The 15,037-nt window shown below is 41.5% G+C and overlaps 1 protein-coding gene across 1 annotated transcript in view; it reads left to right on the forward strand.

Annotated features, from left to right (window-relative positions):
• The window catches only part of tafa3a (TAFA chemokine like family member 3a), a 171,902-nt gene extending 157,358 nt beyond the window's left edge, over positions 1-14,544 (forward strand). Inside the window, exons 4-5 of the mRNA XM_033626071.2 lie at positions 300-424; positions 13,765-14,544. Of these exons, the coding sequence (XP_033481962.1) occupies positions 300-424; positions 13,765-13,776 (137 nt within the window). The 3' untranslated portion in view covers positions 13,777-14,544. The remainder of the gene's footprint in view (positions 1-299; positions 425-13,764) is intronic.
• Positions 14,545-15,037: the final 493 nt, after the last annotated feature.

The following is a 15,037-nucleotide window of genomic DNA, read 5'->3' on the forward strand; positions in this document are numbered from 1 at the left end:
CTTTATTACCTCTCCTACATACTAACGCTCACCCTCCTGCTCACAACACTCACCAGCTTGACATTGACCCACGCCCTGTAATTCAGACCTGAAAACACACCGGGGTGGGACTGACGGGTCTCCTCTGTTGAGGCAGAGATCAAAAGAAGCTCTCTTCAATCACTGTGATGTATATGGAAACCAATGGCACTTGTTGTTGCTTCGGCCAGGGCAGAACCTGACTACACTTTGAAACAGCATGTTGTTAATAGCCTCCAGTATCTCAGTTTTTTTTCTGTTCTCTTTTTTCCCCCTCTCAGCATCCATAGTTGCACAGAAGTGGTGGTGCCAGATGCATCCCTGCATGGATGGGGAAGAGTGTAAAGTGCTGCCAGATCTCAAAGGATGGAGCTGCAGTACAGGAAACAAAGTTAAGACAACCAAGGTGGGTTTAATTCACAAAAGTACTTAAAGGCAGGTGGTAGATTTTCTAAAATTATGATGCGTAAAAAACCTCAGATAATAGTTGTAACAAAATGTGACCCCGGAATAATGGAGGAGGGCTGGATAAGTGTTTGAAAAAGAAAGAAACAAGAGAGCACTGGAGGAGATTTTTTTTTTTTTTTTTTTATCAACTTCAGATGAGAGCAGAGCAGAGCAGGCAGAGTAGGAGGCAGCAGGAGAGAAAGATGTGACTCACAGGGGAGAGTCTGTAGAACTGTAGAAAGGGGTGAGTTAAGTTCAGCTATCTATTTAGCTACATTTCGCAATTTGCTGAGGAAGTCTACATACAGTCACTTTATTGTATTTTTACTTAAGTCGCTAATTTGGTGGAGCCCAGTAGATCAGGTAGGCAGCAATCCAGGAGCAAGTCAGCCAACTGTGCACAGTTGTGGAAGGAACGGGCAACACTGGGGGATAGAGAAGGATGTTCTGGTGAGGCTGCTCCCAAAATCAAGGCTTCCACTCCCATTCATTACGAAGCCAAAGAATTCTCCACACAACACTGGAGAATCAGGTTGCAGTCGTGCTCGGGTGTGAAAGCAAACAGACAAACCACAGGATTTTTGTGATGGTAGATATTATGATTTTAGCATGATTTCCAAAGATAAACTGATTATGTGCTGTTTAAAAAGAAATCTCCTGCATGTGCAGCGGCAGGAGACATACTCAGATCTTTAACTTTAAGTAAAAGTCCCAATGACACAGTGGAGAAATATCTGTTGCAAGTTAAAGTTCTGCACTCAAAATTTTACTTAAAAGCCTTTCCAAGTGGAATTACTGTCGGCGCCACTGTCAGAAAGACACCCAGATCGCTTTCCGTTTTCCTCAGAGCAGCAGCTACCAACAACACAGGACAAAAGCATGATTTCATTCATTCATTTAGTCCACAATAGAGACATGAGAGCAGATAGAAATGGTGCCAGCCTGACACTCTGCCTTCATTTTCCCAGGAGATCGTACTCTGTGGCAGACAGAATTGCATGGTGAAAGGGAGGCTGATAAGGAACCAATGTAAATGCAGTTGGTGTCATTATGCTATAGCCATCCCATCGTACAATCAGTATCATTGTCGTAATGATAAGGTAAAGCAGGCGAGTCAAATGTCTGGACTGGGGGCCATAAATATAGTATACGTGGCCCCACATATTATCAGTTCATCAAGCAACTTCACTGGCAGGACTATCATACAGTCTGTAGACGTGCACCAAGGAGGAACAACGCTGGTGGGACTGATGTGTTCTCATAGACAGACCTAGCAACACACATCTCATGCTAGGTAGCAAACTACAGCTAAGATGCGCAAAGTCGACAGCAATGGCCGCTGCTTTCAAGAGTGGTTGAAACCTTGAATGCTTTCTTTTGTTAAGATTTTTTTGCCTTTAATTGATAGGGCAGTGGTGATTGTGAACAGGGAGAGAGAGAGGGGTTGACATGCAGCAAATGGCCGTGAGCTGGAATCAAACCCACGGCCGCTGCAGCGAGGAGATTGCCTTTGTACATGGGATGCCTGTTTTACTCACTGAGCCACTTGGCACCCCAAAAGCTGACTACTTTTTAACTGAAAGAGGAAATTGTTCCTTTGTCTCATTGATGAGACAAGCAGCTGGCCCCTGGATATTTTCACATTATCTATTCTGGTCCGTGTTCAAAAACGTTTGAACACCCCTGAGTTAAACCAAAAAGCTTGTCTATTTTTAGTTTAGGTAAAAGTACAAAAGTATTAGCATTAATATGTACTTAAAGTATCACAAATCAATATCAAAAAAGTACTCATTATACAGCACGGCCCAATTCAAGAATAAAATATATAATAATTTTGATGCATTAATACGTTCATCACTTTAATGTTGCAGCTGGTAACTGTACCGATAATTTTAATTACTTATATTCTGATGGGTAGTTAAATCTATAAAATCTCTATTGTTTATATTTTGTATTCACAATCTGAATCTGTAAAGTAACTGAAGATATCAGATAAATGTTGTGGAGTTAAAAGTACAGTATTCACCTCAGATGTAGTGGAGTACAGGTATAAAGTACTGTAAAATGTAAAGGTGAAAGTACAAGTACCTTAAAATTCTCCTTAAAGGGACCAGTGTGAGATCAGGCCAGTGTCACAGTGGTGTGACGAGTGTTAGGAACTCCCCATGCTGCCAGTTCCTGGAGCTCCTGACCCATCTGATAGCCAAAATCCACCAGATTATGTTTTTCCCGTCACCCTGCAGACTTTCACTCACGGCACAGCAGGTGCCCTAACACCATTCATCTGCACACACTCACCACACCGAGGTGTCACTGACAACTTACAATCGCTATCCCTTTAAGTGCGCTGCTCGATTACATGTGCTAAGTTACATTCCACCACTGCGTATATGCCTCATCATGATAAATGAACAAATAAGGTGCAGTAATGTGATGCATGGCTTTCTGTCACGCTCCAGAACTTTAGTTCCTTACACACTTACTTTACTTACCAAAAATTAGCTACTTACTAAAAAAGCTACTAAAACAAAACAGACTAGAAGCTAAAAATGTATTTGTTTTTGTTTGATCCAGACTGAGCTACAGGTGAGGAAGCATCCTTAGATTCAGCAGTGAATACTGTTTATCATTGCTCCCCCAGAGAGTGAATGCACACATAATTAGTAGAGATTAGATACTCAATTATATTTAACCTTGTAATGTAACAAAATTTTTGACACATCGTACACATATTTGATTGAAAAGCGATCATCACTTAGAAATAGACTGTAGTTTGAGGCCTGGTCTGTGATGCAGGTGTAATCATGACATACTTTCAGCGTTTTCATCACCAGCTGAGATCTGCACTCGTGTTAACACAGAGCCTAACTACAAAACAGAATATTTAGTGTCAAAGTGATTCATGAATAAACATGATGTGTCACTTTAATATATGCAACAACACATTCTTTCTGCATGGACCTACTGTATAATTTCACACACAAAAAAAAACAGAATTACAGGGTTGGAAGAACATGTGTCAGATTGATTCACTTGAATAATGATGATTATAGTTATAATAATATATTATTATTAATAAGATCAGAACGAAGCTTTCGGCTGAGCGCAGGATAATATGTGTATAAATAGACCGAACCTCATGATTCTCAGTCTGTGGTTGAGGTGAGAAGTGAGATATGGACGCATAAAGCACATGGCAACTTAGCAAATGGAAAATCAATTATCACCTCTGTAATAAACAGTGTGATTGCACACAAGTGAGTTCATTGGTACAAATTGGAGAACGCAGCCTCTGGGGAGCTGAGCACAGATCCAGCTCACATGTCTCCAGCTCCTCCTCATGGATTTAGCATTAAGGGTGAGAGACAACGGGCTTGAGTCGGGTCCTGCCTTTGAAAAGTCGGAGCCGGCTTGCATACGGCTTCAAAAGTGCCAGCGAGAAGCAAAACAAAGGCAAGCAAAGGCAGGGGAAAGACAAACAAACAACAAACAAAAATCCCTCCAGGAAGCCAAATCGTCAAGCGGGATGTGCTGAGGCAGGGCAGGAGGGCTCAAGCTGTAGCACTTCCAGAGATTAATAGAGGTTATCTGGACGTGTGTTTTGGGTTTCAGGGTGTGGTAGACCTGAAGAGGATGGTAGGTGAGGAGGAGGAGGAGGAGGGGGGAACACAGTGGGCCCTTAGCCATCCATCACGGCCCAGTGTTTGACTCACCAAACGCCTGTAGTTGAGCTGCCTCTTCCATTATTCATGGCTACAGGAGGCCTGGACCAAGCAGAGCTTTTTATTTTAGCCGGGTTAATAATTCATGCCCTCGCACATAGCCACGGGAAAGCAGAAACAGAGGCACAGACAAGCAGGGGTCCAGGTGGCTAGTAGAACCCGTCAGAACCTCGACTCTTTTTTTGATTTGGGAGTCAGCGGGGGTCGCTCCATGCTCGTGGCCCTGCTACCTCCCACAGAGAGCCAGCGAGGGACGACTTGTGTATGCTAGAGGGCCTCTGTACCCAAGCTTCCTGGACGGTTAACATCATTCTGAGGAATAAATGGAGGGCTCTGCTGAAGATTGAGCTCAGATTCACAAGTGAAGTGACAGTTTCCCTTGAGAAAAGTGATGCTGGTTCTTCCAAAATTATTAAAAAATTCGAACGTTAAAAAAATCAGACCGATCCAGCACAGATTAGAGCTTAGAATAATGTTAAAGTAAAACAATGGTTGAGTAAAGATAGATGTTTTACCTTTTTTAATATAAGAAAACCAGAGTTCAGTCAAATCACAAACTGTCAAAGCAAGTCTTAGGGTGAAGTCAGGTAACCATAGACTGTATATAAAGATGGACAACATGGCTGCTCCCCAAATATAAAGCCAAATATTAATCGCCCCCTGGTGGCTGGCTGCAGTATTGGTCATAAACCTTGACTCCTCCATGTTAGCGGATGGCACATAAGCCAAACGTACACGTCAAATAAAGTTTTCCAAGAGATAGTGTCTGGTTAATTTTGGTAGTTCGTATCACCTTGATTTTTGTTTAAGTGCTTATTTTTCTGATAGGTTTGGTTTTAATTAGTTATTTGATGCTATAAAAAGATGGTTTGACACAATGATTGTGAGCTGTGTGTGTCAGTCGGTGGGTTGGACAGTTGTATGCGTGGGGACTGGGCACTGCAGCTCCACTTCCCGATAGTTACTTTACAAGCTCTGCTTCCTAATGACATCACCAGTGCAAGATGGCAGCGCTTGTGTCTGGGATATTTTGGCTTCATCTCTGTACAGTGGGAGGAAGTGGAGACATGTTGCCCATATTTATATAGAGTCATTGGCACTGGCATCTGAACATTTCACATAAGTTAGGCCAAGTCTATTCACCGCACAGGCGTGAAAACTTCTATTCAAGGGGTGTGACTATGCAAAGCCTGCCCGAAGCCACATGAGAACTTGACATCTAAAGGTTTGTGGTCTGAAGTCTTAAGTAGGACGAGTCCAACAGTGGTCAGGTCCAAATCTCTAGTCCTAAATATTGTAGCTGAAAGCTGCACGAATCCCACCATCCATCCTTCCATCCATCAGTTTCAACCGCTTATCCAAAGCTGGGTTGAGGGGGGGGAAGCAGGCTGAGCAAAGTATTCCAGACACCTCTCTCCTCATCATCGCTTTCCAGCTCCTCCTGGGGGGACTAGAGGAGTTCCCTAGCCAGATATGTAATCCCACCAGTGTGTTCTGGGTCTGCCCCAGGGCCTCCTACTAGTTGAACATGCCCAGAATAGGAGACATCCTGATCAGATGTCCGAACCACTTCAACTGACCCCTTTTGACATGGAGGAGCAGCGGCTCTACACCGAGCTCCCTTCCGATGTCCGAGATCCTTACCCTTTCTCTAAAACTGAGCCTAGCCACCCTTCAGATGAAAACTTATTTCGGCAGCTTGTATCCGCGACCTCGTTCTTTCGGTCACTACCCAGAGCTCATGACTATAGGTGAGGGTTGGGACGTAGATGAAACAGTAAATGGACTGTTTGTTTAAGTCTCACAGCCACTCTTCTCCACCTGTCCAGCACTTAACAAGAATCAGACAAAGTTAGCAACTAGCTGGTGAACAAAGTTAAGCATTTAGCCATTTAGCGCAGGGGGGGCTGGAGCCTCTCCCAGCTGATGTTGGGAGAGAGGCAGGGTACATCCTGGACAGGTCGGCAGACTTTCACAGGGTTAACTCATAGAGACAGATAATCATTCACACCTACAGCTAATTTAGAGTTACCAATCAATCTAGCCTGCATGTCTTTGGACTGTGGGAGGAAGTCAGAGTACCTAGGGAAACCCACACTGACACGGAGAGAACATGCAAACTCCTCACAGAAGGGCTCCCCCACCTCAGGGGTTCAAACCAGGAAACCTCTTGTTGTGAGGCGATTTCCCTCCTTTATGTGAAGCACTTTGTAACTTGAGTTTTGAAAAGTGCTTTTTAAGTAAAGATGTCTGATAGTTGAAATAAGCAACACTTAGCCAAAATGTTTGCCACAACAAATATAATGCGATAATGTGCCAGTGTTGTGTCTACCCCCCCAAACTGGATACACAATATAAGTGTAAAGGAACCCCTCAGTTGCAGCACATGCCTCGTATAGTACTATAAATAATTTCCTCTTTGATGTCCAGCGGTGACTTGTTGATAAAAAATGATGGTGTCATTTCACCTCATGATGAAGTCACATCAATAAATCAGATATCTTAACACCCTGCAGGCCCTTTCTCAGACAACTCCAGTTGTTCGCTCTTTCTCTGCATGTCCGGGAGCAGCTAGTTTTATAGTCCTGCTGGTAATGTCAGGAATTATAACCCCGGCAGCCCCTGCTTTTCACTTCCTATCAATCAGAGGACAGAAGGCTAAAGAACCACAGAGCCTTTCCACTTGACAAGTGCTATGATGCTTGTTCAGAATGTGTTGAGGGCTGGTGATGGATAGCTGTCTCAGGGTGAATTTCTTTTCAACACATAATGGAAATAGGCCGTTAATTTACAGGACTAAAATTGTATAAAGATGTGTATTAGCTGTAACACACTATATAATAGCATGGAGCATGGAATGTAGTGATTGAACTGCACCATTATGTGTCTTTGTTTCCTCCTTTTGGCTCTTGTTGCTTTTCTGTTGGAGGACGAGTCTTGCAAATGTGCATCTCTCGATACATTTGGGAGCACAGTATGCATGCATGTAGCTTGTGATTGACGAAGGCAGTAGCTCATTACACAGTCAGCTCCTGGACCGACCTCCAGATGGATTCTGTAAGTGAAGGGCAGCTCATAGGCGCAGTTGAGCAGTGGGATTTCTATGAGATCGTTAGGTTTAGAAGATAAATGATAACCTGGTGATCTTGAATCCACAATGTTTTCTACCACTGAAGGTTAAACTCTGCATGACACGGAAAGTTTGTACCTCATAAAATTATAACAGGGCCACCTCTAGCTCACCTGGTAGAGTGTGTGCCCCATATAGGCTGAGTCCCAGCTGCCCTGGGTTGAATTCTACTCACCATCAGAAGGACTAGTTATACTGTATTATTGAGGTATTAGGACTTTACAGGAAATAAAAGAGATGACATAAAAGGCTCAAAATATACATGACTCACTGCAACTTTTGGAGAATGGCAGTCGGGGGTGCAGCAGATAGTGACGATGCAGCTGATGTTTTACTGGAATGCAAGGTGAATGCTTTGCTATGTTCGAAATCACATACTGTTTTAATAAACATAATGCCAAATAGAGTACACAGTGCATTGGCGCTGCAGAGTATGTGGGTTTTGTGTATGCAAAAAATGCCCAGACTACATCAGCAAAAAATTCTGAGTATGAGACGTGAGCATACTGGATAAAGTCAGCCTTGCGTCTCTTCAGTCTGCCCAACAGCAGAGATTTTGAACCGGCAAAAAGCTATTTATAAATCACTTTGTTATGTTTTAATGTTTTATTCAGGCATTAAAGTAACTATTTAGTTTCAAAATATTTGGTCAGTTTATCCAAATAACAGCTATTTGGAAATTAGGCTAATTCATACAATGTAAAATGCCATAGGCTTGTGCTAATAACATTAGCATGTTATATTTGTGGGTAAAATGTGTTCGGCAACATACAAGTGTTTCATCTGTGAATCTTGGGACTTACAGTGAAGCAAATTTGCATACTTGTGTTTGATATCATCGCTGTTAAGCCATGTTTAATGTGTGTTTTAGATGTGTTTGAATCTTTACAGCATACATCCGCCTTAAGCATCACTATGAGGCAGTAACTCACATGGACATTCATACTATCTCCCTAAATTTAAGCCACTCTGCAGTGCAGTCAAACTGACCAGTAGGAGTGCTACAGCAACAACATAATCCCTCACTGGCTTCCCTCCCACAAACAGCCACCCAGCGTGCAACTAAGCTGGGTGTTTATGCTGCCATGAGTTGAACCGTGGTCCTGTGGACATCGTTTTACCCCTCTGCCACCAAAGGGCTTTATGCCATATGGTTTGATAGACGGACTCTGCTGTTATTTAAAATAACTGTAAAAGAATTTTGCAAATTTAGCAGATCCTTTAAAAGCTGCACTCCCTGTATACCTAATTTCAATCAACTAATTGATACTGGTATTTAGTTGAAGCCTATTAAGGCTACATCAACACTAATATGTTTTCGTTTTACAACTATTGCTACATTTACGCCTTGCATCCACAATACTCCACCCACGTTCACTTCCTAATTGGGTCTAATCAGTCATAACATGTCAAGCCAGAAGGTTAGAGCAAGGTCTACATACCTTTTGTTATTTCATCCTTCTTGTGTTGTTCGCATTTACCAGCATGGCTCCCTGCTGCGATGGATAATGCTCCCTTTACCATTCAGATATGTCACAGTATTTGCACTGCAACTACTCCCAATCTGTTTTTCACCGCCTTGACAGCCTTATACTCATGTTACGTTCATCATTACTTCTACCTTATTCAGTCCCTCCAGGATCTCGTGGCAAAAGAACCTTGAATTTGAGGCCCAAAACCCTTGAATTTACGGCCAATTTTGTCAAAGATTGTGATAAAAATTGCTGCATTTTTATGTGTTTTTTTGCGGGAAATTGTGGCAACTGACAAAAATTGCGGCTAGTGACAAAAGGAGAAAAAAGGAATTGATTTTTTTTTAAACTACTACCTCCACAAAAATAAGTAATGTAATCACTTGCTATAATAATCATACTGAATATTACAAAAATAGCTGCAAATGTTTTTTCTAGTTCTCTTCTTTAATTTTATTTAATTAGTTTCAAAACATGGACTCCAATAATGTTGCAAAAAATCCTGAGTAAATATTGTAGCTCTCAAACCAGACAATGTGACTGTAAAACAACATGTAGGCTACATCTTCTGTAAACATAACCTTTTATTACATTCAGCACATATTGTATGCATTTAAACAGTGCAAATTCTTACGTCAATACAGAGCGTTTCTCCATACTGCAATGCCATTAGCTCGATTTGATGATGCGCTCGACACCGTTTCAAATGATGTCGCATGCGGGACGACTTCCGGTCAGCCAGAAAATGCAGAAAAATTGCAGGACTTTTGAAAAATTGCAAGCCCCCGCAAATATTGCGGACTTTCGTTGAATTTGCGTTATTTGCGTTATTTTTTGTAACTAAGAAGCCAACCACAGTGTAGACAATCAGCTTCCTGTTTACATCAGCACGCCCATGCCCCATGTATGTAAATGATCATGTGATAAGTGTCATCGGGTGTGTAAATTGTGGATAGAGATCATTTCTGAAACAATACTAAAACATTTGTGTGGATCGTTTTCTTTTTAAAACACAGTTTCAAAATGATAACGCATTAGTGTGGGTGTGGCCTAAGTTGTGCACTTGCTTCAACACAAATTTCTGCTTTTTGTTTCAGTCTGCTTCAAAACATGTCCAATTTTCGGTCTATAAACAAGCTAATGTCAGTGAAATGGAACCAAGCTTTGTGTTAGACTCCAGCCCTTCATCCCAGTCAGAAACAGTGTGTGAATAAAACGATTTTTGGAGTTAAAAGGCTGAAAGGCGGCACGAGACGTTTAGTCGATGGATAGCCTGAAAAGAGGAGCTAAATCATTCTATTGATGATTGATTAGGTTTTTATAGTCCATTAAGTCATTGCCGGAGGCTGACACTGACCGTATAACTTGTAAAGTAGAGCAACAGTAACACCTGGAATAAAATGTGTCAATAAAAGTCCAAAGGAATCAGACAAGTCCATTCAAAGATGTTCAGTCTTTTATTGCTTTATCTAGTCAACAGTAAGCAACATACGTGTGCACATAAACACACGTGAGCTTCAGTCGCTCTCCATCAAGGATAGGGTCTTAGTTTGTTTGTCAATGGGACTTATTGTACAGCTGATCAGTCAAGTGTGGCTTTTTATCCTGAAGCAGCTTAAGCATCAAACCCAGAGGAGCTGCCTCCTGTCCTCCTGATTCCCCTTTGTGTGTTTCCTCGCCGATAACCCTCACAGTGACAAACAACAACACCACAGCATGCTAATTGCTTTAATAAGGTTTCAGTGTGCTTCATATATTTTCCTCCTGCTGCCACATACTGTACAGTGTTTGTCTGTCTCCTGCTATTAAAGTTGTGTTTATATTGTGTATCTTATGTTTTATTTTTTCTTTTTAGTGAGAATGTGTAAAACAGAAAGTATAAAACAATTATCAAAACAACAATAATCAGCATAACCGTAAAGGCATTAATGGGTTGATTTTTATGCCACTGCAGCAGATCCAAAATGTTGCCGCCAGCAGAAATATGCTTGAGCCCATCTCTGAAAACATTCGCCTCTGATAATGTTGTGACCAAACAACTCGGTTTAACTGAACGCACGAATGATTGTCTACAGCCTGCTGCTGCTGCTTTAACAGTAGCAAGACCAAATCATTTTCACACGCTCTCTCACATCCTGATTCCTGAGGATTGTCATATGGAAGTGAAAATTAAATTGTGGCTCCCCGAACAGCGAGCAGTGTGTCTTCAGCTGCAGCTCATAGCAGCATAAAAAATCTCACTTCCACAAAATATTAGAGTTGAATTGCTCCGAAGACTGATTGTGTGGGGTAAACCCCTTGCTGGTTCAACTGGTGAAACCCTGCCAACTGTTAATTGAATGACAGTAATGTGCAAATATTCGCACAGGAACACCTGTGTTTATTTGTGTCTGGGGTGTGTGTGTGTGTGTGTGTGTGTGTGTCGTGCTTCCTGCATCAGAGGGCAAGTCAAAAAGTTACTTGTGTTCTACTTTTAAAGGGCAAACCAACAAGGAACAATGAGTATTTTTAGAGCTCTGCTTAAAGTGAGAGTACTATTACAAACTGCATCTTTCAGTGTTTGAGTTTAATATTCATGAAAACGTCTGAGAATACTTATGCCAGCAGTATGCCATCATGAATAATAATATCCCTCCTGTTTGCATGGAAATCATTGAGCATGATGTTCTTTGCATTGCGTCTGACTTGGAGCCGCTCACTGTCTTCTCATTTTTTGCTGTATAACACCACAGATGTTTGAATTATAAACATGCCAGCTGGGAATATACACACCTTGAACCTGTCACAGTTTTGACAGATGGGCTGTTGTGAGATGTGCAGCACCAAAACAAGAGTTGTTGTTTTAATGAGAGAGCCACTTTTTGAAGTAGAGCTGAAATGATTAGTCAATCAATCAATTAGTCAACAAACAAAAACATGATTGAGTCTATAGGCATATTATAAGTTATTTGAGTTAAATGCTAACATCAGCATGCTGTCGTGCTCAAAGAAAATGCTATCTTGCTGATGTTCAGCAGATATTTTTTATTATGTTTACCATCTTAGTTTAGCTTGTTAACATGCAAACATTTGATAATTAATGAACTGTTATTAAAGTAATTTTCTATGCAAAAAATCAATCATTTCCAGCTTGTTAGATGTGAATATTAGCCAGTTTTCTTAGTCCTCTATGTTGGTATACTGTATATCTTTGGATTTATGACTGTTGTTCAGACCAAGTGTGGAGTGTGGACTGGTAGCTGGAGAGGTGCCAGTTCACCCTCTTCTTCAGGCAAGGCAACAAACCCCCAACTGCTAGCAGCGAATAAAAAACTTAAAGAAGCTGTATGTGACATTCAAAGCATTAATACAGCAGCAAACTATTTGCTATGTGAAGATAGAGTTGAGTTATAGCCTCCTGAGCAGGGAATAAAGTTACACCAGGTAGCTCTTTGCTGCTGTTCTGGACTGCGCTCACAAGGCGGTTATCATTGTCATGGAGGTGCAGCCCCCAACCTCTGGTTCCTCCTCAGCTAACACCATTAGCTCAGTACTGTTGCCATTGTAGGAGCTGTTTAATGAATTAGCACCATTAGCTGCTAGCTGCTGGGTTAGCCACCTCCATGTTGAGAACCGTGTGCAGGCAATCTCGGCCCTGACTCCGAATCATTGATATGCTCTGAATGTTGCATACAGCTCAGGCCCCCTAGGAACACTGCTCAGTCTTGCAGACAATTTTTCCCAGTGGCCACTTGCGGTATTGCAGCGAAGAAATCCACTGCAGCTCAAAAAGCATTTTCCCCATAGGCCACTATTGTAAAAGAGATGTCTGTAAAACTGCTGACAGGACACCTTTAACTGTAAACAAGGTTAATTATGAATCTTTGTAGTCTAATTTTTTTTATCCATGTTGGTTTTATGTTTGTAAAACTTTCCATATACAGAGAAAAGCATTTTATAAATCTGTGATGTCATCACAACGTAGAGTCGTGGGCGGGACCAGCGGGAGAAACACTTCTGCACATATTCATTGAGCCACATACCATAAGCAACTCCAATGCAATGAATAGGCGCCATCTTGGGGTCCAGTATCTAGGTATTATGAAAATCTATGGTTGGCCAAACAGTTAACTAGTAATTGAAAAAATAATCTTCAGATTAATTGATAGTAAAAAATATCCTAAATTGGAGCCCTCATTTGAACCAAGGGATGCACACACAGCGAGCAGCAGCAGCGACCCACCATCCGACACCAGTACACTGTGAGGACTGAAACAGAGGGCTCGGTGGCAGTAGCGCACCTGTGGCCACAAGTGAACACGCCATCTGCGGTCATTTTGACTTGACTTCACTACAAGCTGATTGGCTGTAGAAACAGGTGACATGCTTTACGTTCTAAAACCAGCCGCCGGTCAATTTGGCCAGCTGCCAGGTTGAATCGAGCTCAGATGGTCAGTTCACACCGCTGCAAATTTCTCTGCAGCATTCTAAAACAGTTTAGTCTCGTCACAGATCTTTGGTCTGAACTGGGCTTTACGTTCCATTCCCCCAAAATACACAGGCCAGCTGGCTAGAATTTATTCACTTTGATGAAATTAGTATCTGTGACAGCTCCAGATTTTGCACAAGGCATTTTACAGCATAATGCTTCATCAACTAGCCTACATGGAGCATACGATGGGCTTTATCTCCCTCCCTCAAAGATACTGCTATCACGTTGTTGTACACTGTCACTGTAATTCTGTATTTGTTTACACATGTCCATGTTATATCCCGCCTGCCTAACCTGTTTCATTTGAAAATACGTTGCAATACTGAAGCAAGATGCTCGAAACACTGTTTCATCAGGATTTTAAATTAAAAACGCACAGTGGGTTTAATCATTCCACTCCTCTCCCAGTGGTTTCTGTTATATTGCACATCAGGAAGCACTATTTTTGAAAGTGTAACTTACCTTTCTATCCTGAGCATCCTTTTCTGTCTCTTTTCTCTCCAGGTCACACGATAGTCATCTGTTTCCAGGATAAACCTTGTTTGGAACCAGATGTTTCGTTTCTTTGACCAACACCACAGGACAGTTGGATATCATGTGTTTTGAGGATTGGTGGAAACCAGGGACCAACGAGGACAATTATCACAGAGACATTCCACTGAACGAATGGAGGAAGAGGACCAGGGAGTATCATATAAGACTACATATCCAAAAAGATTCCTGACTTTAGATCCAGCATCAACAGTAGCTGTCTCTGAACTCTACTGCCCACCAAATCTCTCTTTGTATTATAGTTTTATTCCTATGGACTAGAAGACTCAACCATGAAGATATTTATTGACTTGAAGACTGTGGATTACACCAGAAAGAAAAAAAAAATCACCCTTAAAGCAAAACCACGTGATGTGAAACTTTTGTGTTATTTTCTTGCCACAAAGAGCCACAGGACTCTTGATGCATATCTGTGTTGAAGATCTAGTGAGATCATAAGCATTTTTCATTCCTTTTAGCCTTATGGAGCAGAGACATCTCTTCAGTTTTTTTTTTATGTTAATTTGAAACTCTCAAGTGTTTGGCTTTCTTAAGTTTGTTAGGATGTCAAGTCTTGTTTTTAAAGACAAAAGATGACGCCACTACAATAAAACCCAGAAAAAATGTAACCATGAAGGGTCAACACAGCTGAGTTCTGCCAAAATGTTTTAATGGTATCTGTTGTTTTCGAAGCCTGGTGAGTACCATTGATTACAAATGTCAGTATTATCTCAATAAATCTAACTCAATGTAAATCACTAGTGAGGAAGACCTGGGTTTTTACAGTCTGTGATAATGCTGTTTGATTACCACTATGCCTGAGACTTAAACAGGTGACCTGCGCCCCCTAGGGGTTCCCGAATTACTGCAGTAGGGCTGCCTATTGTGAGTGTTAAGTGTTTTTGTAGTTTATTTGTTTTGTTTGTTTAATTTTCAAAAGTAAGAATATGTCTTAAGATAGAAATGACCATGAATCCAACATATAGAGTGCTCCAGGGACAGAACTTAGCATCGCACTTGTCTTGTCGTCAAAACACCTAATGGGATTTTCCACTGATTTTTGGACTACAGCAAAAAAATAAGCTTCGTTGCAAACAAATGTTTATGATACTTGCACGTTTATCTCAGTAAAATAATCTTCACAAATGAATGCCAGAAAAGCTAATATTAGGCTACAAACAAACTGCACTATGGTTGCATAACATCATTGTCGCCACCACAACGAGTCTATGAAGCTGCGTTCAGC

Source organism: Epinephelus lanceolatus, chromosome 1 (genome assembly GCF_041903045.1).
Source record: "Epinephelus lanceolatus isolate andai-2023 chromosome 1, ASM4190304v1, whole genome shotgun sequence".
Classification (NCBI taxonomy): domain Eukaryota; kingdom Metazoa; phylum Chordata; class Actinopteri; order Perciformes; family Serranidae; genus Epinephelus; species Epinephelus lanceolatus.